We start from the raw sequence: 24,266 nt of genomic DNA on the forward strand, positions 1-24,266 counted from the left end.
CTACGTGCACGTGTCTGTGCAGTGACGTCACTCGCAGTGACATGTGACCTCCAGAATTAGTAAAGGCAACATTTGTTGTTTCTGTAATCTGTTGCTTCACTAAACGAATTAAAATTTAGAAAAATAATTAAACACGCAAACCGAATATCTGCGTGTTTTCGTCTTACTTTGCACCGCAATAAGAGAGATGTGCTTCCGTTTCTTCTGCTTGTTCGCATGTCGTGCAGTCGTGCGCGCAGAGAGCGAAACTACATCATTTTATACCGTCTTCCAGAGCGCGATAATCCTCTGTGATCCGCTTGCGTCTGCCTCGGTGTTCATGTAGCGTTGACATACACCGCTAGTCAGGTGTCCTCGAGGACGGCACGCGAAATTGTTAGCTGCGCGAAAGGAGACAAAGCCACCAGCTCGCGCGCGACAGCGTCAGCGGAAATACGCGGTGCCAAAAAAAGCGAGGCAGAAAAATAAGGCTGGGGCTTAGCTAAGGTTAAGCCTGGATATCTGGAAGCGAAAAGGTTTGGTGATGCTTATGGTTTAGCTTATGGTAATGCTTTATGATTTAGCCTATGGTTATGCTTACGGTTTAGCTTATGGTTATGCTTTATGATTTAGCCTACGGATATGTTTACGGTTTAACTTATGAACATGCTTATGGTTTAAGTTATGGATATGCTTGTGGTTTAGCTTATGGTTATGCTATACGTGTGCCTTGTGCAGTTATGCAAATTGCTTATCAATGATATATACCATAAGTTATGCAGGATTGTTAAACTTCTTTATTCATCATTGTTGGCCACATTGTCTTGGGATTTCTGTACGGCCATAAACAGAGCTCTCTCTATCGGTAGTATCACTCTCTTCTACTTCCACGTTGAATGCGCACGCCTATTCTCTGGCAAGCGGTGATGTAGTCGGCCTCCGCGATAAACACGCGCTTGCTGCGAACGTCAAACGATGACGCATAGCGCGCGGCAGTGGCCACCTGCGCCGATTCCGAACACGCTTACGGAGCTAATTCCGGCATACGCCGGCTCGCGCGAAGCGCGGTGTTTACTAGCGTAGTGAAGCTTTTCGCTTCAAAAATGAACGTGGGGCCCGTCACGTATGCGTCACGCCTCGTCATAAGCAAGCATCCGAAGGGTGCGCTGCAGACCAGGACCAGTGACAGCCATTGGTCCACTGGACGCGGCAACGCCATAAAGACGACATGCCTAACAGTCGGCTATCATTTGGCAGCAGCGGAAAGAAACCGGTGAACTGACCGGTTGCTTCTTAAATGCAGGCACTGCAGCTTTACCACTTCCTTATCAGCTGAAAACTTTGATGAAAGCAAGGTATCGCCTCTGCCACATAGGATAAGCCGCAAAGCCTCGTCAAAAGCAAGCATTGGAAGGGCGCGCTGCAGACCAGGACCAGTGACAACCATTGGTCCACTGGCCGCAGTAACGCCATAAAGACGACGTGCCTAACAGTCGGCTATCATTTGGCAGCAGCGGAAAGAAACTTCGGTGAACTGACCTGTTGGTTCGTAAACGCAGGCACTGCAGCTTTACCACTCCCTGATCAGCTGAAAACTTGGGTGCAAGCAAGGTATCGCCTCTGCCACATAGGATAAGCCGCAAAGCCTCGTCATAAGCAAGCATTGGAAGGGCGCGCTGCAGACCAGGACCAGTGACAACCATTGGTCCACTGGCCGCAGTAACGGCATAAAGACGACGTGCCTAACAGTCGGCTATCATTTGGCAGCAGCGGAAAGAAACTTCGGTGAACTGACCTGTTGGTTCGTAAACGCAGGCACTGCAGCTTTACCACTTCCTGATCAGCTGAAAACTTGGATGCAAGCAAGGTATCGCCTCTGCCACATAGGATAAGCCGCAAAGCCTCGTCACAAGCACGCATTAAAAGGGCGCGCTGCAGACCAAGACCAGTGACAACCATTGGCCCAATGGACGTAGCAATGCCATAAAGACGACGTGCCTAACAGTCGGCTAGCATTTGGCAGCAGCGGAAAGAAACTTCGGTGAACTAACAGTTTGCTTCTTAAACGCAGGCACTGCAGCTTTACCACTTCATGATCCGCCGAAAACTTGGATGCAAGCAAGGTATCGCCTATGCCACATAGGATAAGCCGCAAAGCCTCGTCATAAGCAAGCATTGGAAGGGCGCGCTGCAGACCAGGGCCAGTGACAGCCATTGACACACTGGACGTAGCAACCCCATAAAGACGAGGTGCAAGACAGTCGGATATCATATGGCATCAGAAGAACTTCACTTTGGCCTAGTTGGTGTTTACAGCATATTATATTGACCGCAAATAAAGACGGGGACAGAGGGAGAGAACACAAACAGCACGGGCGGTAAACTTTCAACTGTTTTATTCACGGCAGCCCGTGGGCATATATAGGCATAAAGAACATGCGCAGATCGCAGCAAACAAGAACACTCATCAGCCTAGCGTGGCAACCAATTATCAAAGAAATCTATTTCCGATTGAAATAATCTAATAGAGGTGTCACTAACACAGTGTTGGCATTTCTTTTTTACGTGATAAGCCTCCATTAGTTCCAGACTGCACGTGAACTGATGGAGGCTTATCACAGAAAAAAGAAAGGCCAAGACTGTGTTAATGACACCTCTATTAGACTGTTTCAATCGCAAATAGTTTTTTTTGATAATTCGTTGCCACGCTAAGCTGATGAGTGTTTTTGTTTGCTGCGATCTGCGCATGTTCTATATGCCTATATATGCCCACGGGCTGCCGTGAATAAAACAGTTGAAAAGTTCACCGCCCGTGGTGCTTATGTGTTCTCCCCCTCTGTCCCCGCCTTCATTTGCGGTCAATATGATATGCATCATATAGCAGCAGCGGAAAGAAACTTCGGTTAACTGACCGTGTGCACATTATAAACAAGTTCTAGAGCTTTATTACTTTCCTACCTGCTGGAAGCTTGGACGCAAGCAAGGCATCGCCTCTGCCAGATAGGATACGCTGCAAAGCCCGTCAGAAGCAAGCATTCGAAGGGCTCCTTGCACACCAAGACCAGTGACCGCCATTGGACGTAACGACACTATAAAGACGACGTGCATACCAGTCGGCTATCATATGGCAGCAGCGGAAAGAAACTTCGGTTAACTGACCTGTGCATATTACACGCAGGCGCTGCATGTTTATCACTTCCAAATCTGCTAGAAACTTGGACGCAAGCAAGGTGATGCCTCTGCCTCATAGGATACGCCTCAATGCCTCGAAGAAGCAAGCATCGAAAAGGCCCGCTGCAGACCAGGAGCAGTGACTACTATTGGCCCATTCGACGTAGCAACGCCATAAAGACGGCTTGCATAACAGTCAGCGGTCATTTGGCAGGAGCGGAAAGAAACTTCGGTTAACCGACCTGTGCATCTTACACGCAGGCGCTGCAGATTTATCACTTCCAGATTTGCTGGAAACATGGACGCAAGCAAAGTATCGCCTCTGCCACACAGAATACGCTTCAAAGCCTCGTAAAAGCAAGCATAGGGAGGGCGCGCTGCAGACCAGGAACAGTGACTGCCATTGGCCCACTGCACGTAGCGACGCTACAAGGACGACATGCATAACAGCCGGCGGTAATTTGGCAGCAGCGGAAACTTCGGTTAACTGACCTGTGTCCCTTACACGCAGGCGCTGCAGATTTACACGCAGGCGCTGCAGATTTATCACTTACAGGTTTGCTGATATCGACGCAACCAAAGTATCTTCTGCTATATAGGATACGCCGCAAAGGCTCGTCAGAAGCAAGCATCGGAAGGGCATGCTGGAGACAAGAAGCAGTGAATGCCATTGGCCCACTGGATGTAGCAACGCCATAAAGACAGCGTGAATAACAGCCGTCGGGCATTTGGCAGCAGCGGAAAGAAACTTCGGGTAACGGACCTGTGCATCTTACACGCAGGCGTTGCAGCTTTATCCCTTCTAGATATGCGAGAAACTTGGACGCAAGCAAGGAATTGCCTCTGTGCCAAATAGGATATGCCGCAAAGCCTCGTGATAAGCAAGCATAGGAAGGGCATGCTGCAGACCAGAAGCCGTCACTGCCATTGGGCCACTGCACGTAGCGACGCTATAAAGATGACGTGCATAACAGAAGGCAGTCATTTGGCAGCAGCGAAAAGAAACTTTCGTTAACTGATATGTGCATCTGACGCGCAGGCGCTGCAGATTTACCACTTCCAGATCTTCTGGAAATTTGGACGCAACCAAGGTATTGCCTCTGCCATATAGGATACGCCGCAAAGTCTAGTCAGAATCAAGCATCGGAAGGGCGCGCTACAGAGCAGGAGCAGTGACTTCCATTGACCGATTGTACGAAGGAATGCCGTAAAGACGGTGTGCAAGACCGTCGGCTATCGTTGGCAGCAGCGGAAAGAGACTTCGGTTAACTGACCGTGTGCATCTTACACGCAGGCGCTGCAGCTTTATCACTTCCAGAACTGGTGGACGCTAAGACGTAAGCAAGGTATCGTCTCTGCCACGTACTGTAACCACCATGCTGTACGCCATGCTCCTACCCGAGCAATACGACACTACCGCTGACGTGGAGAAATTTACCCGGTTCGCAGACGCAGCTCACAAGCTTGCACGCGAGGGAATACAGAATCAGCAGTGCATAGACTCCAAGATGTATAACGCTAGCCATCGCGAGGTTCTGTAACCGTCCGGTGATGAAGTTCGCGTATGGACGCCGATTCCGCCAATGCGGCCGGTCGGATAAGTTACTGCGACGCTACTTCAATTCCTACAGAGTCCCCCGTCACTAAAGCGAGGGCAACTACGAAGTTCACCCTGAAGACACGAGTCGGCGGCCCCGTCGTTTGCAGCCGACAGATACTGTCCATATTTCCAGTATGTAACCATACCATTCACGTTGACGAGGCCATTCTCATTGCCATTCGCCTTCATTTCTCTTATGTGATTCTTTCTTCTTCACAAACTTCATCAGTATTGTTGTGTATGTGCATTGCATTTTCCCCTTTTTTCGCATTTGAAGCACGCTTGAAGACGATGCTTTGTGGAAGGGGGGTAATGCCATGAACATACCTATTGGCTTTGTACTGGGTTTGCTTTTTCGGCAGAAGCTGAGGTCGACGACAACGAAGACGCACTATCAGTGAAGGTGTGTGTCGGATGGCAACTGTCTGGTTCCATTAGATCCAACTCAATAGCTTTTGTAATATATATATTAAGGTGACTATATGTGGCATAGTGTCTCCCCCTATGAGATCTCCGTGTTATCATACATTTACGTTTCGTAGTAGTCTATCTAGATGGCGCACCCCCCTTTGGCCATGTGACAAGCTTGGACCAATCAGGAGGTGCATTCTGGCTTGTGTAGTCTTTTTTTGTAATAAACAGCCGCTAGCCGGCTCAGTTCTTTATCCGGTCGGGCGCTCGCCGCGCGTTCGCTGGGCGCGGGCCCCCGCTTGCGTGCCGCTGCCGACACAACTTATGGCGACGAGGATGAGATTCCCGCTGCGGTTCCGACCGAACCCCTGGGAAACCAACTAGCTTCGTAAGTGAAGCGTCCCTTCCTGTGTCTGCACGGCATGCAAACGCCGCCGACGCACTTGGCGTCGCGATGCTTCTGAACCTAGGCCTTCTCGACCCCTTTGTTCTTCCTTGCCCCATTCCTGCTGCGAGCTCCGGCTTGTCTTCTGCACTGTCTCCTGCACGCTACCGGGCATGGCTTCCTTTTCGGCGAACCTTCCCGTTTTTTTTAATTGCCCGGGGCACCGTTAATTCCATGGTATCGATGGAAAAAAAATTTTCAGGCGCACCTCGAAGCGGCCGGCGGTGGCGACTGGACGGACGCGCGACGAGCGTCCGCGCTCGTCAGCGCTCTCGGGCGTGAGGGACAACGAAAGTACTTTGCAGACGAGGAGCAGGAAGCAGCAAGGCAGTTAACCGGCGCAGCGTCAGCGTCAAGCGAAGCAGCAAGGCAGTCGACCGGCGCAGCGTTAACGTCAAGTGATGCGGTCCCGCCAGCGTCAGAGTTCCAGAAATTTACTCTTGCAGCAGTTGACCGGCTGTTCGCCGCGTCAACAAATGTTCTGGCGGAGAGGCGCGAATTCACCAGTCGAAGGCAGTTCGAGGGAGGATTCCTGGAATTCGTGACTGCATTGAAGGAGAAGGCGGTACAGTGCAACTTCGGCACAACCTACAATGAGCGCGTCCGAGACCAAATAATACATGGGGTAGCGAACGTCAGCGTTCGCGAAAAGTTATTAGCTCATGGCGAAACCCTGTCCTTGAACAAGGCAGAAGAAATTGGACGCTCTTTAGAAGCCTTGCATCGAGCGAACCGCCCGTTCGGCTCCGAAAATGTACGAAGAATTGAGGCATCTCAACTTGGCGTTCCGTCGACGGGCCAAGATGACAGACTTCTTCCGGGAAGCTGCCAAGATGGCCGACTTAGTTCGGCAGGCCATGAAGATGGTCGACTTCTTCCGAGAAGCCGCCAAGATGACCGACTTCTTACGAAAAGCCGCCAAGAAGGCCGACTTCTTCCGAGAAACCGCCAAGATGGTCGACATTTCGCACATGGCTCCTCCGGGAACCGTGGTGCATGCGATCGGTGTGGCAGCAGGAACCATATCGCGTCGTAGAGGAATTGTCCAGCAAGAAATCGGCGATGCAACGCCTGCCACACCTTGGGCCATTTCGCTTCGGTATTTCGAAAGACCCGAACAACGGTGCAACACGTCTCTTCCGCAGAGACGCTGTCTTCAACTTCCGCAGGGCAGCCGTCCGCGTCTGTCTTGACGGTAAAAGCTTTTGAAACTAAAAAAAAATTGGAAGTTCCGGTCGTAGTTAACGGCGTCTCCATGCGACTGCTGGTGGATACGGGAGGGTCTGTGTCATTCATGACGGCCGAAGATTTTAGAAATCACTTTGGTCGACAGCACAGGCTGTCACAAACAACAGTGGACTTGAGATATTTCTCCAAGCAACGCATCGACATTCAAGGCCTTTTCCAAGCCATTGTCCAGTTTTTACAAAGGTCATGCTCCGTCACGTTCTACGTAACGACTACTGGAACATCACTGCTGGGTTTAGACGCCATCCAACGCTTGGGCATACAGATCGACGGTACGTCGCTGACATGTCGTCTACCGTCGCTTCCTCCAGTACAGAGCCCCACAGGTGTGCCTCCGGGTTTTGATCACCTCTTCAGTGACGAGTTGGGTCTCGTCAACAACTTTGTACACCGAATTCATCGGCAGCAAGATGCGAAACCAGTATCTTCAAAGTTGCGCCGACTACCCCTGGCTCTCCGTGACCAGGTTACAAATGAATTGCGACGTCTCGAGGACTGCGACGTCATCGAGCGCGTCGAGGCTTCTGACTGGGTGTCTCCACTCGTGGTGGTGCGCAAGAAGGATGGAACCATGCGGCTCTGTGCAGATCTACGGGAACAGGACAGTCTTGTGCCTCAAGTTAAAGAAAGGGTCTTGCAGAAACAGTGGCAGACTAAACAGTACGTAGACAAACGTAGAGGTGCTCAGGAAACTCGTGTCAAGGTGGGAGACACCGTCAGAATAAGATTTAACAGGAAAGGATTTTTTAAGCACAGTAAACCTCGTACAATTAAGGCCCAGATAGGACCATCTATTTTTGTACTCAGTGATGGGTAGACGTGGCATGTGTCTAAGTTAACCCTAGTAGTAAAGGATTCAGCAGATAGTACATTGTGTACAAGTGATGGAGACTTTTTGTACTCATATTCAAATCTGGATAGTCATTCCGATGACTCGTCTGTCGTGACATCATCCTTTCATAGCCATAAGCTTCAGTTAGGTAGTTCGTCTGACTGTATCACTTCCGAGTCTACACAGTCAGCAATCGTTTCTGATTCCGTGGAAGAATCGGTAGCCTCCCAGGACTTGTTGGGACGTCGAGAGGAGCTTCCTGGGCAACCCTCTCTATCTTTGAGCGACAACCACACTCAATTTTCCAACCAGGGGGAGGGAAATAGTAGTGGGACGACTGGGTCTTCGAAGTCGACCGATACGTGTCGCAACCCGCAAAGTTCTTCTGAGGTACGCACATCCACGTCCTCATCGTCCTCATCGTGACACGTCCTCATCGTGACAAAAAACGGCCTCCGTGGCTCGATCATTATGTTTCTTGAATGTAGAGCGTATTGCCGTCTTCGAAATGCCACGGCTAGGGGCCTCGCTGTGACATTTAGGAGACAGTTCACATGTTTCGTTACCACAGGTATAAAATGTGTTCCTTGTTGCGGTGCAGTGAGTCTTGTGCCGTGTTCCTTGTCGGATTTTGTTTTGACTGACTGCCTGTGTTTTGGTGCCCAAGACTGGTGCGCGTGTGTGTGAACTTGGGCGGGGACGGACTGAATTTGTTCTGGACTTAAGTGCGTGCCTTGTGTGCGACTGGTGCGCGTGTGTGAGCGTGGGGGGTGGGGAGGAACGAACTGAAATTGCCTTTGGACTTAATTGCGCGCCTTGTGTGCGCATTTCACTGTATGCTTACTTTGTTTCCAGGGGGGAATGATGTGGTATAGTGTCTCCCCCTATGAGATCTCCGTGTTATCATACATTTACGTTTCGTAGTAGTCTATCTAGATGGCGCACCCCCTTCGGTCATGTGACGAGCTTGGACCAATCAGGAGGTGCCTTCTGGCGTGTGTAGTCTTTTGTAATAAACGGCCGCTAGCCGGCTCAGTCCCTCGTCTGGTTTTCATCAGGAGCAGTTGGCTCCGCGTCTCTCTCTCTGCGTCGGGCGCTCGCCGCGCGTTCGCTGGGCGCGGGCCCCCGCTTGCGTGCCGCTGCCGACACAACACTATATAATTTTAGTAGAACGGCAAGTTGGGCTAGGTGGGGGGTGTTCATTGTTGGGAGCACACGCGCCCATTTTCCCCCGCGTCGCCGCATCGAGAGCCGGCATAGACACGGGAGAGGCACACTATACCCTCCCCCGATTCTCCCTCGCTCTCGTGACGCGCGCGCACCCTTCCTCCGCGACTCGCGGGCAGTTAGCTGACGGGAGAGGAGTACATTCCCGTCGCCCAGGTAAAAAGGTACAAAACAGCGCGACAGGGGGAGACCCTCTCTCTCTGACGCCGGGCCCCTAACTGCCGGACTGGAGTACCTGCCGCAACCCTTGAGTGACCTCGTTTGCCTGGCTATCCCGGGCAATGAGGCCAGCCTATTTATTACTATTACAGAGGGGACGTCCCTCTGCAAGTGTTCTTTATTGCCGGTAGCAATAAACGTTATTACAGTTGACGCCGCTGGTTGCCTCATTCGTTCGAACCCGACGTAGCCGCGATTCCCGCGCTACGGCTTGGGGAGTAACACAAAGCGACTGCGTGGGCCTAGATCCGGAGCTCGCCTTCAGCCCTAGCCGCACACAGAGTGGAACCCCCACATCATCTTGTAGAAAAGGGGGTATTGCGCTAAAAAGACACGGACATTACAAGTAGAAGTGGACAGGACGCGCGTGTCTTTTCCACTTCTACTGCTGTCGTCACGTTTTTTAGCACAAAACGACCTTGTTACAACATGATTTTTGGCTCCCGCCTTTACAAGTCAAGATTATGTAATAAAGATCACGCGCTAACTGAAATGGTTAAGCTGAACGAGAAAGTATTAAATACAAAACACGCCATGCCAAGCATTGCCATGGCTACACTAACCGCACAAATTAATGAACACAAATGCTTGTTTTAGGTTACCCATACTTCTAAATGTACTATCTGAAAATTATGGCATAGGTCATTCATTTCCTTCTATGTTTTTCGCGAATAACGCCTATAAACATGTCCACTTCTTGTATTGGCAGTTCTCCCAAGGAGAACGCTGCACATCTATCTTCAGTCCGTTTCGCATGACTTTTGGTGTTTCTTTCGTTGTCGTATTTTCACTGTATGGGTATTACAAATTTTAGTAGATCTACCACACGTTACCGCTACATATATTTGCATTTTTTTCTTGCTGTGTTCTCATCTGAACATGTGCTGTTGCTGTTGTCGTAGCTGATATTCAAGAGGTATACTGCCATACGCTGCTGTCAAACCTTGGGGTCAGCCGCCCTCTCAAGCTGCTCTATGTAACAGCTTTCATGCGGCTGTTCTTTCCTTTTGACGATGAAAAATAAACATGAAGTGACATGTAATTTTTGCCTTCCAGAAGGGTACCTCACGAACAAGAAAAAGGTTTTTCCTTACCTGAGCTTTTGCTCCACGGGGCGGCAGGAAATAATCACGTGATACCTGCATACAGTATCCAAAACAAGATGGAGGGTCACAGGGACATAGAAGCATGAAATTAAAAATAGTGCTAGAAGGAGTGCGCTGTACTGGGCTGGTTGATACATCATTACGGCGGAAGCAAACAAGGCTTGGACGGGACCAAGAGGGACGACAGACTAGGCGTTGAACTAACAACCCCTGGTTTATTGCGTTTCCCGTGGAGAGCCCTAGTTTTTTTAAACTCGTAACTTTAAGACTTCTTACCTAACACTTCCCAGAACTGTTCATATTCAAAACATTTCTTGGTGCTGAAGATCTGACAGTGACACGTAGTGATGGTAAAGAATACAGCAGCGAAAACTGAATGACGAAACTAACTCTTTATTGGATGAACACGAAAGTAAACACGAAACCGAAAACAAAACCACGCATAGTAAAGAAAGAACAGCAACAAACAAACGAAGTAGGCAAGTTCGTCAGCGGGCGCAGAAAGGCTTGAGACGCACTACGGGGACATAAGGTCATGCGTGGCGCCACTGTGATTGCAAAATGTCATGAGGCACGACACCATAGTTCAGCACGCCAATACGTCGGATGATCTTGTATATGGCCTGAAAAAGCATCACAAAAGTTTCATACTAAGTCCTCGTCGGTGTATCGGAGTCCAAACCCAAACACGGGCGGCGTGCTTGCATTCCATTTTGCGTCTTCGAAGATTGTAGAGTCAGCTGTCCGTCCTTTGCCGGCTCTTAATGTGCAGGCAGGAAAATTGTGCCTCTTGAGTGCGCTACAGACAGGCAACGACGTCGAGATTTTCTTCGTTGACATGTGGCAGCACGGATGTCGACAGCCGTCATCGGGTTCCTGCTTCCTTGAACGATGCGATCTGCACCGTTTCTTGCACCGTTCGTGTCGTAAGTGAAGGTTACGTAAGGAAGGACCGCATCCCAGGTCTTGTGTTCGATGTCTATCTACCTGGATAACATGTCGGCGAGTCTTATTCAGGCGCTCTGTAAGGCCATTCATCGGTGGGTGGGAGGCGGTTGTCCTGCGGTGACTTGTCTGGCTGTATTGCAAGATGGCTTGAGTAAGCTCCGCCGTAAAAGTGGTTCCTCTGTCGGTGATCAGGATTTCTGGGCCTGAGAAAGGGCCTGAGAGGCCTTTGATTCCCATGCTGGCCGGGACCGGGATTTACTGCAGTCTTGGGTGTCGCCGCAGACAAACGGTTTCTGCTAACTTCTGACATTGTTGTGTTTTCATGCATGCGCAGTGCTCGGTGCTCGAGACGAAGGCTGACCCTGTGGCTCGCTAAGCGCGAACCCGCAGTGGTTGTTACTACTGTGAGATACTAGAACCCCACAACAGCCAGCTGTTTTTTACATGAGAAAACAAGTGCTCTCCCTCTGCACGGCAAGGCAGTTTGTGGCAAGGAACACGTCTGGATCGTGCCACCGTCGCCATTTATGGGAAATTCGGTGTCAAGGCACATGATAGTCGAGCTATTAGTGCCAGCTAATAATATTTAGACAGTTGTGATGTGATATGGTATTTTTTAACTGTGGCACCACAACAAGAACCATCTTTAAAACATACGTCAAGTTGGAATACGGTAAACTTATGTGACAAGTTGCATATACACGACATGGCAAGTTTGGGGAAAGAAAACTTCACTTTAACTCTTTCCGTATCGCATCCATTGTACATCGTTAGCCCAATAATGATTGTTTGAGATGCCGCTTTCCAGACCTTCCGCGCCGCTGAAGGACACACTGCGCTATCGGACGCGAAGGAGGAGAATTGCATTTTTATTTTCTAAGCAGGTTGCTTTTTTCCCGCCAGGCGATGATTTCTAATGCGCTCCCAAGTCTCGCGTTTGTCAAAGTAGGAAGCAAGAATGGCTGGCTGCCCGCTATCGAATGTTTGAAATGCCGCTTTTGAGACCTTCCGCGCCGCTCATGGACACGTCGCCATCGAACGTGAAGGAGGATAACTACGTTTTTGTTTTCTAAGCAGTTAAATATTTTCCCAAGAGGCAGTCACTTTTGAACGCACTCTAAAGTTTCACGATCGTCAAAGTAGGAAGCAAAAATGTCTGCCTCCAGAAGCGGCACGCCCGCTTCCAAAGATCGCAGATGTCATGATACCGCTGTGCCTGCCGCTCATTTTATCCATGGATCGAGCAGCAGCTAGTTTCAGGATGCTGCCTTTTTGTCGGACTTAGACGCTGAGAGCCACGATGACGCAAACCGGATGGAGCATCGATGGCCGCAGCCCGGCACGAACTGTACGCTTGCAGTTAAATTTTCGTAGTGCAATACCAGTTCAATGAAAAATTTTGACTTCTTCGGATGGTGCCTATTATGTGGCAATACGTTTTGTATATCTCACAGCTTTTGTTACATATTTTTTTTAGTACATACAAGCATGTCTTTACGACCTGTGTTCAGTGTTATCCTACAATTTTAATTCTGCAAGAACACGGCGAAGGCGGGAGATGGAAATTCAAAGCGATGAGCGAAATGAGAACGAGGTAAAACCGGGAACCAATGTTTTGACAAGTGCGCTTCAAAAAAAGAGATGCCCACTTGTCAAAACGTTGCCTACTGCTTTTATCTTGTTGTCACTGTGCTCATAATCTTGATTCTGGCAATTTATATCGTTTATATAACATATATTCTGTAATAAAACTTTTATGGGTAAATGCATTCATTCTGCTTTTTGTTTATGTATTACATAAAATATTCAGTGCATTATTTCTTTCAGAAAAAAAGAGCTGGCATAAACTACAAAAAACACATATTTCCTCCATAGTAGGGAAAGATTTAAAGCTTTGTTGAGGGGAAAATCACCAAGCATGCGAAACGCTGTCCTAAGCAACGTACCATTTCATTCTGTGATAACCTGCTCTTCCAACGGTACTTTTCATGTCACGCTAACGTTCTCGCCCAACGTGGCTGGCATTTGCTACCTCAAAATAAACTGGCATGTGTCACTCTATCAGTCCTCATGACAGATATACCTAATGGGAATCTTTCACTCCCTGAAATGATTTGTTACCGCAAAAGTCTACAGGGAAGGCATAAGATGCATATCCCGTGCACATCGTATAAAATGAAGTACATTTTGCCCGCTATCACATACTACCCTAAATATACACACAACGCAGAGTGCAGCTTACCTGGCCAAGTGCATCAACGTGGAAGAAGAGCTGGTAAAGGATGCTCACATCCCGATAGTGCCTGAAGTTGCTGCCTCGGGCTGCCGTGATGTGCTGCATGATGGACACGTCGTTCTCTCAGACACATACAACAGTTGAACGCATCAGCGAAGTCAACTTTTGTGTTGGCCAGTCAAAGAAGAGACTGTTTTGTTCACAATCAAGGCAACAACAACCAAGCAAACCACAAACATTCATTGGACGTACCATAAAAGACCAAATATCAGACATTTCACAACGTCTAGTTCACATGTATAAAATTTTCCACTAGTACATGGCAGTGAATGGTAGATTATTTTATTTATTTATTTATTTATTTATTTATTTATTTATTATACCTCAAAGGTTCGTAAACGCGACATTACATGAGAGGTGGGAACATATTGAAACAACAGTGTGTCAGGTTAGTAGTGTGACTTCAAAGATGGTCTTCGATGGCAGCTTTCAAACGAGAAATGTCAGTAATGAGGGCGATGTCAGAAGGAAGGGTATTGCATTCACCGGCTGTTCGTAGAAAAAAAAAAGGAATGTTGATACGTAGTGGAATGGGCGCGTGGTAGATATACAGTATTATGATGCGTGTGACGGGAGAAGCGATGGGCTGGAATGTTGATTTGGTTACCTGTGGGCTGTGGATGAAAAAACCTAAAGAAATAAAGAAACGAGCACTTTTGGGGCAGGGGGTGAGGGAGAAAAGAAACAAACTGGATTTTTTTTTATTTTTATTTATTTATTTATTTGAGTACCCTAAGGGCCCGTTAGGGCATTACATAGGGGGGGGGCGGAAAAGTTCGAGCATGAGTGAAATCTGTACAATGTAAATATATGAAGGCATTAGGAACCATAAAAAACATCTAGCAGAAGCAAACAAACAAAAAAGAAAGAAAGAAAGAAAGAAAGGAAAGGGCAACGAAGTTTATACAATGTTTAGTAGCGTGAAACACGCATAAGAACCTAAAACGCGATGCAAACAATCAGTACCCATCAGAACACGAGTTTAAGGATACAATCGAATAATGATTTAGGTAAAAAGCCTACACAGATACATATCAGATGAAACGGAATGAATTTTATACAATGCCAAGCACTTGAACACACTGTTTAAGTAAATATTCAAGGAAATGTGGGTTCGGACAGGTTGACACACTCTAAAAAGGTTAGCAGTGCTGCGCGAAATGATGATGATTCCGTAAGCGAGACAATGTTTGCAGGTAGCGAGTTCCATTCGGCAATAGATAAAACTAGAGGAGAATTTTGATAAGCGTTAGTCCTGGCAAATATAGGTTTTACTTTATGAACATGGTCTGTGCGGGTAGAGATGTGGGGAGCGGGAAGAATATGGGCTCGAGCGAATGCAATGTTGCTGTGGTAAAGGCTATGGAAGAAGGTCAACCGTGATAATTTCCTGCGCATGTCAAGTGACGGGAGATTAAGTAATTTCTTTAACGCGGACACACTTTGATATCGAGAGTATGGAGTTAAGATAAACCGTGCAGCTTTATTTGGAACTGATTCGAGTAGGTTCGTGAGATTAAAGTGATGGGGGTGCCAAATTATTGACGCATATTCTAAGGAAGGCCTGATAAGAGAACTGTATGCGCGAAGTCTGGTATCTGTGTTAGCAAGGTGTAAGTGACGTTTCAGGTAACCAAGTTTTTTGCATGCTTTTGTGGTGTTCAATGTGAGCATTCCAGCTTAAATTGGAGGTAAACAGGACACCCAAGTACTTGATTGAAGATAATGAGTCAACAGTAATACCACGTATTGTATATTGGTCAGAGGTAGGTCGAGTTATCGAAGCGAATTTCACGTGTTTAGTTTTGGCTATGTTAATTTCCATCTGCCATGTGTCACACCAGTAGTTTTGTTAAATCAGACTGCAGCACAGAGATGTCGGCAGGGCAGCTTATTTCATTATACAACACGCAGTCATCTGCGAATAGACGTATGTGAGGTAATATTAGTTGCGATGTCATTTATGTATATTAAATATAGCATTGGCCCAAGGACGGATCCTTGAGGAACTCCCGAAGTGACGTGAGTGCGGTTAGAAAAGCAGTTGTTGAGATTGATTACTTGAAATCGGTTCGTTAGGAACTCCTCAATCCATCGCGTCGTGTTGTAGTCAAGCTGTAGGTTTCTAACTTTCAGTTTTAGTCAATTAAGAGGTACTCGATCGAAAGCTTTAGGAAAGTCAATAAAAATGGAGTCTGTACTAATCAATCTATGCAAAGAAATGTGAATATCTGTTACAAATTCATGAAGTTGCGTATGAAATGAGCGATTTTGGCGAAAGCCATGTTGGTTATTGAGGAGCAGGTTATTATCGTGAAGATAGGCTATAATGAGAGAGTATAGGATGTGTTCCAGTAATTTGCAGCAGATAGATGTCAGTGATATAGGTCTGTAATTATTAGGGTCTGCTGTATCACCAGATTTAAATACCGGTATCACTAATGCTGATTTCCAATCTTCCGGTAGGCACCCCGTATCGAGTGATTGCTGAAATATTAGAGATAACAAAACTGAAGAGTAGTGCGAGGTTAATTTTAGAAGTTTAGCACTTATACCGTCAGGACCTGGGCTGGTTTTATGAGAAAGCCTGTCAATGGCACGAGAGACACCATGTTCCATTATTATGATGGATGAAAAAGGGAATCGAATAGATGGTTGTTCAAGTATGTGAGTATTATCAAGTGGCCGTTCGTTAGTAAAAACTGAAGAGAAGCATTTGTTAAAGAGCTCAGTGCTATCTTTTGTGCTAAGCACTGCTCCGCTTTCGGAAAGTAGTAAGGGCGCAGTGTGATTTGCTTTTGGGTTCGGATCAGTTTTATTTATTTATTTAAGGTCGAAACACTTGTATTACAGGAGTAGTCAGAAATAATGAATCCGGCAGCTTGGTTCTGAACTAATTGAATGGTATTGATTATATTAACCTGATAGTTGTCATAAATAGCACAAGCATATTCTAGTTAATATCGGATTAAGGTTTTATATCCAAGTAAGGGAGATGCTGAAGACAAGTTACGGCGTAGATAACTTAGTAATCAGTTGCAGGAATCAGTTAACTGATTGATATGATGGGTTCAAGATACGTCCCTCGATATATGCAATCCCAGGTATATAAACGTTTCACACTGTGTTAAATTGCAGTTGTTAAGGGAGTAGGAAGGTACTACATAATTACGACGTCGATGAAAGCACACGTGAGAACACTTACTGACATTGAGGTTCATGCAATATTTACAGCACCATGCCTGGATTTGGAGGAGGTCTTTCTGCAAAGCAGCGCAGTCTAAAGTGTTTACTTGTCGGCATAAAATGCAATCATTAGCGAAAAGGCGTATGTTGGATGATAAGTTAAGTGGAAAGCTAATGCATATGAGAAAGAGGAGAGGCCCAAAGAAAGTACCTTGGGGCACACCAGTTAGTACAGGAGATAGGATTCAGGAGATCGAGTTAGCAGAGACAATCTGAAAGCGATTGGTTAGAAATTCACGGATTGAATTAAAGACGCGTGGTTGAAGATTGGGGTAAAGAATATAGTCAAGCATTCGACGAAAGACTCCCCTGGCGAGGAAACATACTGGTGCCAAAGAAACGTGCAATCGCCAAAATAAAAGAAAAATAAAGAGCATAACATTTCGGGCCCCGTACGGATCCCTTGATCACAATGAAGATATACGCATGCGCGCGCGGCTATTTATGGCTGAGGTGGCGTGGGTGTATAGATAGGTGTATATCTCGGGCAGATTACTCCGCGTTCTGTTTATTATGTGTCTAGTTGACTGAACGTAATATGACTCTAAATGCAAACGGGCAAATAAGTGTTTCTCTTTTGCGATGATGGCTGGCGAGTCCCAGTAAATGCTCTGTCCGGTTAGTTCACAATGTAGCGCCAGGGGGTTCGCGGTTGTGTGGCCTATGGCGACGTCATTCATGTGTTGTTTCAAGCGCCGTTTAAAATTTCTGCTCTCGCCGATGTACGACACATTACACTTTTGCATGTTATCTTGTAGATCAATCCCGGATATTCCTTCTGCTACAAAGGGTCTTTAGCGCGAACAAGCTGTTGGCTAAGTTTTCGGGAAGGTGCGTGGGTGATTTGCACACCGTAGCTCTTAAAGATTCTTGCAAGGGCATCACTTGTTCACACCGTGTAACGGCCACGTGCATTACTGTTTCTTTCGCCGTTACACGGCGAGGCTTCGCTGATTTGCGTTCCTGCATTCTGAGCAATTGTAGAGGGTAACCACTGTTTAACAGGTCCCTTTTCACAACCTGCAGCTCTTGCCTACGTTTCGTGGGGTTGGAGCAGATGCGGAATGCCAGGGAAAGGAGTGCTGCTGCGACGGATCGCTTTTGCCCAATTGAATGCGCCGAGTCCAAGCTCGGGTACTTCCCCGTGTGCGTCGGCTTTCTGCACACACTAGTCCTACTTGAAAACTTCGGTAAGCAGCTTCTGGAGCTCTGATTCCACCTTCTTCGTTGGATCCGTGGCCAGTTTGGCATAGGTCGACGTGTCCTGGAGCCCGCCACTTATCTTGTTGACATAGTCCACACGATCCAAAACCAAAGTAGCATTTTCCTTGTCCGCGGGGAGGATGATTATGTCTTTGTTTTCTTTTAGCTGTTTCAAATCGCTTCTTTCTGCTGCCAGCAGCGTCATAGGATTTGCCCTCGCAACCTTCGAGACAATCCCAATTGCACGCGAGCGAGCTTCTCTCCGTAGACTGGGCTCAGCAAGTCATACCGCTTGTTTCACAGTGCAAGTCAGCTGGCCAACATTTGGGCGTGTGCCGATGTTGTACTTAAGGCCGTGGCTGGCTGAGCAGTGCATGCTCTGCCGGGTCGAGCCTGTATGAAGATAAGTTGTGGACACCCAGTGTGCCTGAAGTGCCGGCATTTCTTCGTAAAAGAAGGGAGAACTTAGAATCCTGGCACGCTGATCTTTTTTCCCACCTGGCGGCGGCAGTGCTGTTGGCGTGAAGCAGAACATAGTGGAATTCAATAAGCAGCTGGTTTTCGAGTCGACGTTGGACAAAAAGGATGTTCTCCAGGCGTTTGATTGTTGCTTTTGTTTCAAGGATGTGGGCCTGTAGAAGGTGTTTCTTGGCTGTGGCAATGGTCCGCTTCCCCACGGCAGTCTTAACAACCGGGAGCCGCAGGGACCTTGGAATGAATCCATGTATCTTGCAGTGCATGTTGAACTGTCGGTGACACTGGAACAAGGCCAGTCTACTTTTCAAATTGACGAACTGACGGATTTGCGTTATGACATCAGTCCCATGCTTCTCTCCATGACCAACATAGACAAGTGTGTACTGGTGCCTTGACACCAGTATGTTTGACTTCACCATGTCGACTGCCTATCGCATTCCACGGTGTTCTGCTTCACGCCAACAGCACTGCTGCCGCCAAGCGGGAAAAAATGTCAGCGTGCCAGGATTCCAAGTTCTCCTTTCTTTTACGAAGAAATGCAGGTACTTCAGGCACACTAGGTGTTCAGAACCTATCTTTGTACAGGCTCGACCCGACAGAGCATGCACTGCTCAGTCACGGCCTTAAGTACAATATTGGCACACGACCAAATGTCGGACAGCTGACTTGCGCCATGGAACAAGCGGCACGGCTTGTTGAGCCAAGTCTATGGGAAGAAGCTCACTCGCGTGCAATTGGGGTCGTTCTGAATGTTGCAAGGACAAATCCTACGACGCTGCCGGCCGTCGAAAGAACCGCGGTGAAACGGCTAAAAGAAAATGAGGGCTAAGTCATCGTCCCCGCGTACAAGGGAAATGCTACTGCGGTTTTGGACCATGGACTACGTCAAGATAAACGGGCTGCTCGAGGACACTTCGACCTATGCCAAACTGGCTAGGGATCCAACAAAGAAGGTGGAATCAGAGCTCCAGAAGCTGCTTACCGAAATTTCCAAGTTTGCCGCCCCCCTCCCTTTCCCCCAAAAGATAGAAGCTCTACAACAGGTTCCTCTGCCACAACGGATCAGCTCCAGCTTCCTACAGACTGCAGAAAATTCATAAGCCCTATGTTCTGGCACGACCAATTGTGAGCTCCACACGCACGCTACTGTACGAGCTGTCCGGCTACCTGCACCATATTCCTAGGCTACTTGCAGGACTCATGCACACTTTCGTCAAAGGCTCCGCTCATTTCACTGAGCAATAAGAAGCTGCTGCATTGACCATGATGAAGTCATGATCTCCTTTGATACAAAGTCAATGTTTACATTGACGATGCAGTCGCGTGCTGCAGGAAATTTCTCGAGGCTGACTTTTCTTTGCCCGAACGCATGCCATTCGAAACCCACGACATTTGCAGCCTTCTAAAATCTTGCCTTGAGAATAAATACTTTGTCTTGAACAAGAAGTATTGAAAGCAGGTATTCAGCACAGCTATGGGAGCTTCTGTGTCCATCGTTTGCACCAACATTGCTCTGAAGGATCTGGAAAGTGGCCCCTTGTCTTCATTCCGGATGCGACCAAAGCTCTTTCTAAGATACAAGGACGACTGCTTCTGCATCATCCGTCGCCGGCACGCAACACATTTCCCGAGCAGCTAAATTCCTTCAAACCACGTATACGATTCCCAGCTGAAGAGGAAACCAGCGGGCGCATTCCCCTCCTGGATGTCTTCGTAGAGAGACTTGAAGCGGCTTTAGGACTAATGTGTACCATAAGCCAACGCACACGGGAAAGTACCTGAGCTTCGGCTCAGCGCACCCAATTGGGGAAAACCGACCCGTCGCAGCAGCACTCTTTTCCCGGGAATTCCGTATCTGCTCCAGCCCCACGAAACATAGGCAAGAGCTGCAGGTTGTAAAAAGGACCTGTTAAACAATTGTTGCCCTTCACAAGTGTTCACAACGTAGGAGTGCCAATAAGCGAAGCCTCACCATGAAACGGCGAAAGAAACAGCACTGCATACGGCTGTACCTTACACAACAAGCGAAGCCCTTGCAAGAACTTTTAAGGGCTCTGGTGTGCAAATTGCCCACGTGCCTTCCCGAAAACTTGGCAAATAGCTGGTTCGCGCAAAAGACTCTTTGAAGCACACGGACTACATGATAGCATGCAAGGAGTGTAACGTGTGATTAGCGAGAGCAGACATTTTAAACGGTGCTTGAAATAACACCTGAATGATGTCGCCAAGGGCCACACAGCAGCGAATGCCCTAGCGGAACATCGCGAACTAAGCGGCCACAGCATTGACTGGCACTCGGCAGCCATCATCTAAGAAGAGAAACACATATCTGCCTGTTTGCTTTTAGAATCATACTACATTCAACCAACTAGACACGCAATAAAAAGGACCCGGGGTAATCTGCTTGAGGTATACGCCCGTGTGCTGCACCACCTCACCCATAAATAGCCACGCGCCCATGCTTATAACTTCATTGTGACCAAGGGACCTATACGGGGCACAAAACGTCATGTTCGTTTTTTTCTGTTATTCTTGGCGAGTGCAAGTTTTTTTTGGCACCAGGAGAAGAATATGTGACACTTTATCGAAAGCTTGAAATTCAGAAAGAGAGCGTCAGGGGGGATGTTGTGATCAAGACGAGAATGCGAATCGTGTAGGAACAGAGCACGCTGAGTGTCGCAAGAATGACTTTTTCGAAATGCGCGCTGGTTAGGATGAAAGAAATTGACAGATGATAGGAAAGTGGCATTGCAGTAATGTATAATGTGCTCCATTAGTTTTGAGCAAACACTGGACATAGAATCCAAAGGGCATCGAATGTGTTTGTGATTTAGACATCTCTTGCACATCCAAAGCTTTCGCACATTGATTGTGCATTGTGCGATGTGACTAGATGAACGCATCATGCTGCAGAAATACAAACAGATTGTGTATAATGCCTAAGAATGAGATGCCGGGAGAGGAAAAGTCACGCTATTGCCTGTTCCAGCATTGTGGTAAGGCATTTACATTGCTTTCGCCCCATTGTGTACACGTTCGAGATCCTACAAGAGGGAGAATGTGTTCCTACATAGCGAAATATCCATCTGTTCATTTTGAAAAGATTCAATTTGAAATATTAAAGCCCAAAATGTCAGTTATGACCACGTCTATTTTTTGCAACATGATTATGAGTAGCAATTTTTCACCACCTCTGCATGCACTGTTACACATCGCTCGTCAAAAGTGGATGTGTGGAGCTCGAAGAGGTGGAACCAATCTTTCACTGGCCCATCATTCTCTGATCCAGTGTACATGGGTATGTCCAAGGCATTCGATAAAGTGGTCATGATGCTGGTTGCTGTAGGTGGTGGATCTCGCGCTTGGGGTTCATGGCGTGATGTGGAGTACTTGCATGATTATAGGAGGGCGATGAGGTGGCTGCCACGTCTTTATGCTGTCAATTTGTGTGATGCGAGCAGCAGGTTGCGGATGGAGACAAACATGGTCGCTGAGCGATATCCACGTCGGTTTTAAGAGCAAACCTTTGACCTGGTTTCTCCACCATGCAGAAATTTGCATAATGCGCATCTTCATCACGCCATCGGACACCTGTCGTCATCGAAGCATCGAATGGAATCTTTGCGCCCCGTATGCTCAGCCCGCCGCCACATTTCAAGTTGTGCAATTCTTCCTTGAGACTCATTCCATGGCCCATATTTCGCAGAATTGCTTCGTACGGGCATGGCTGCCCGAATTATCACTGGAAGTGCGTGGTGAAGCCACACCTACTGCAGTACCGTCCAGCGATCGAGCATCCAGGAATCCAAGCTGCATTAACTCAGACTACGGTAATGTTCACACTAGTCAAGGAAAGAATGCCGCTATTACTTCCACCAGTAACATGAAGCAGGCTGCTTTTCCGCGATGACAACAGAAGGAAACGACCACCAGCACGTGCTTTTTTACAAGGATTCACTTCTGGAAGCAGCAGATGAACCACGCACATTACGAGACCAAACACATCGCAACACACAAACTTCCTTCTGCGTACAACACCCCAAGGAGTCACTGCCACCGCAGAAGCTTCAGAAGTCCTAAGCGTCGCATGCTGCCAAATGACAGTAGCGCCCTTTTGTCACGTTGTAGCAGCCTCAAAAGAGTCTCCTGTGGAGCCTCGTACAATACTTTTGCCACTAAAGAATTTTCCCAAAAGCGCGCAGTGTACCACATCCATTCGCGAAACAAGTCAAAGACAAATTCTGATGTAAATGCTACATCAGCAACTCTCACAGCAATATCAGGAAGGTCAACGTAAACTCCATGAGCAACTTCACCACAATAGAGACTTCTGCACAGGCGATGACAGAGTGTCGCCAAAAGCACGGATACCACAACAAGAAAGACGTGAACTTGCTAGCCAACTAAACACGACGCCAACCCAAGCACATTGTTTTTCTAGAAAAGAATGTCACCAAGAACCTCTTCAATGCCACCAGTAAGGACTACGCCTATTGGGAGGACAACTGCGACGACACCGCATGTAATCGCGAAAAGCACATGGGTACTTTACCGGCGTACCAGATTAACAGAGACTTCACCTCAACAACTCAGTCCGCCGAACGTTCGAGCAGGACCAGGAGCAGGAGCGTGTCACTGTGTGTCTATAAGTCGCCACAACATTTCAGTCACCACGGCTACCAAAACTTTCAGTCATCAGGGCCTGCGTATGTCGTCCGGAGTGTAACAGCCAGCCTCGACCTCCTCGGCAGTCTGGACATCACCAAACTACCGCACATTTATCGGAAGTTGTAATGAGTTTAAAGCCAGAACATTGTAGTAACTGCACCTGCTCATATTTGTATTTATCCTCTTCTTGCTCCTTCTCATGTTGCTTGTTGCACATGCTCTCTTGGGGGGAGGGGGAATATGTGACGGTAGTACAGACGGAACTGTGGCTGATAGGAAAGGATGACGAAGAATAAAGGTAGTGTTCTGGTGACCAATTTTGCCTCCGTCCGCAACCTCCTGCTCTCGTCACCCCCCCCCCCCTACACATATATATATATATATATATATATATATATATATATATATATATATATATATATATATATATTGTCACGTGGTCGTGACGTCAAAGAACACAGTAGCAATACTGTGCAAGGCAAAAACTAGCTTTAATTGCGCGAACCTGTGCCCACAAAACAGGCTACACTTAAAGCACAACGAGAGCGGCGAACACAGTCGGCGATCGTCGTAAATCTGACCAACGGGTGAAGCGCGTCGGCTTTTATACATCAATCATGAAATGTTCCAGACTAATCGCTGGGACCCGCGTGCCTTCCACAATGTTCTACACCATTCGCGTCAGGCGATGAAATCAGATAACATAAGGTTCGGCGACAAGAGACAGTGGATAGAAGGATCGATAACTTTCCAGAAACTTCGGATACATGCAGGCGCGTGCCGCGCTGTGCGATAACGTTTGTTAGGCGGCGAAACGTGGTCGCCCGATAAAGATAAGTACACGTGTCATTACCCCCCTCTTAAAAAGCATCGACCCGATGCGGCAAACAAACGAAAGTAAATGAGAAAAGCACTCGTAGCAAAGAAAACAAAATAAGGTAATTCGTCAGCGTCCGTAAAAGGGTTTAAGGCGCACCACGTGGACCACTTCAGATCGTGCGCGGCGCCGCTGTGAATGCGAAATGCCGTCTGGCACGACCTCATTAGTCCAGCGCGCCAATACGTCGGATGACCTTGTAGGGTCCGAAATGGCGTCGCAGTAGTTTCTCACTGAGTCCCCGTCGGCGTATCGGGGTGCATACCCAAACACGGTCGCCGGGCTGGTACTCGAGCAAGCGTCGTCGGAGGTT

General features: G+C 47.7%; 1 protein-coding gene across 4 annotated transcripts in view; it reads right to left on the minus strand.

The window, feature by feature from the left end:
- mtTFB2 (mitochondrial transcription factor B2) overlaps window positions 1-24,266 on the minus strand; it is a 212,234-nt gene that overhangs the window by 14,834 nt on the left and 173,134 nt on the right. For all 4 annotated transcript variants that reach the window (XM_075698286.1, XM_075698283.1, XM_075698284.1 and 1 more), the window contains 2 exons: window positions 13,429-13,521; window positions 10,227-10,271 (listed from right to left, as the gene is read on the minus strand). In XM_075698286.1, coding sequence (XP_075554401.1) covers window positions 10,227-10,271; window positions 13,429-13,521 — 138 coding nt within the window. The remainder of the gene's footprint in view (window positions 1-10,226; window positions 10,272-13,428; window positions 13,522-24,266) is intronic.

This window comes from Dermacentor variabilis, chromosome 7, assembly GCF_050947875.1.
Source record: "Dermacentor variabilis isolate Ectoservices chromosome 7, ASM5094787v1, whole genome shotgun sequence".
NCBI lineage: Eukaryota > Metazoa > Arthropoda > Arachnida > Ixodida > Ixodidae > Dermacentor > Dermacentor variabilis.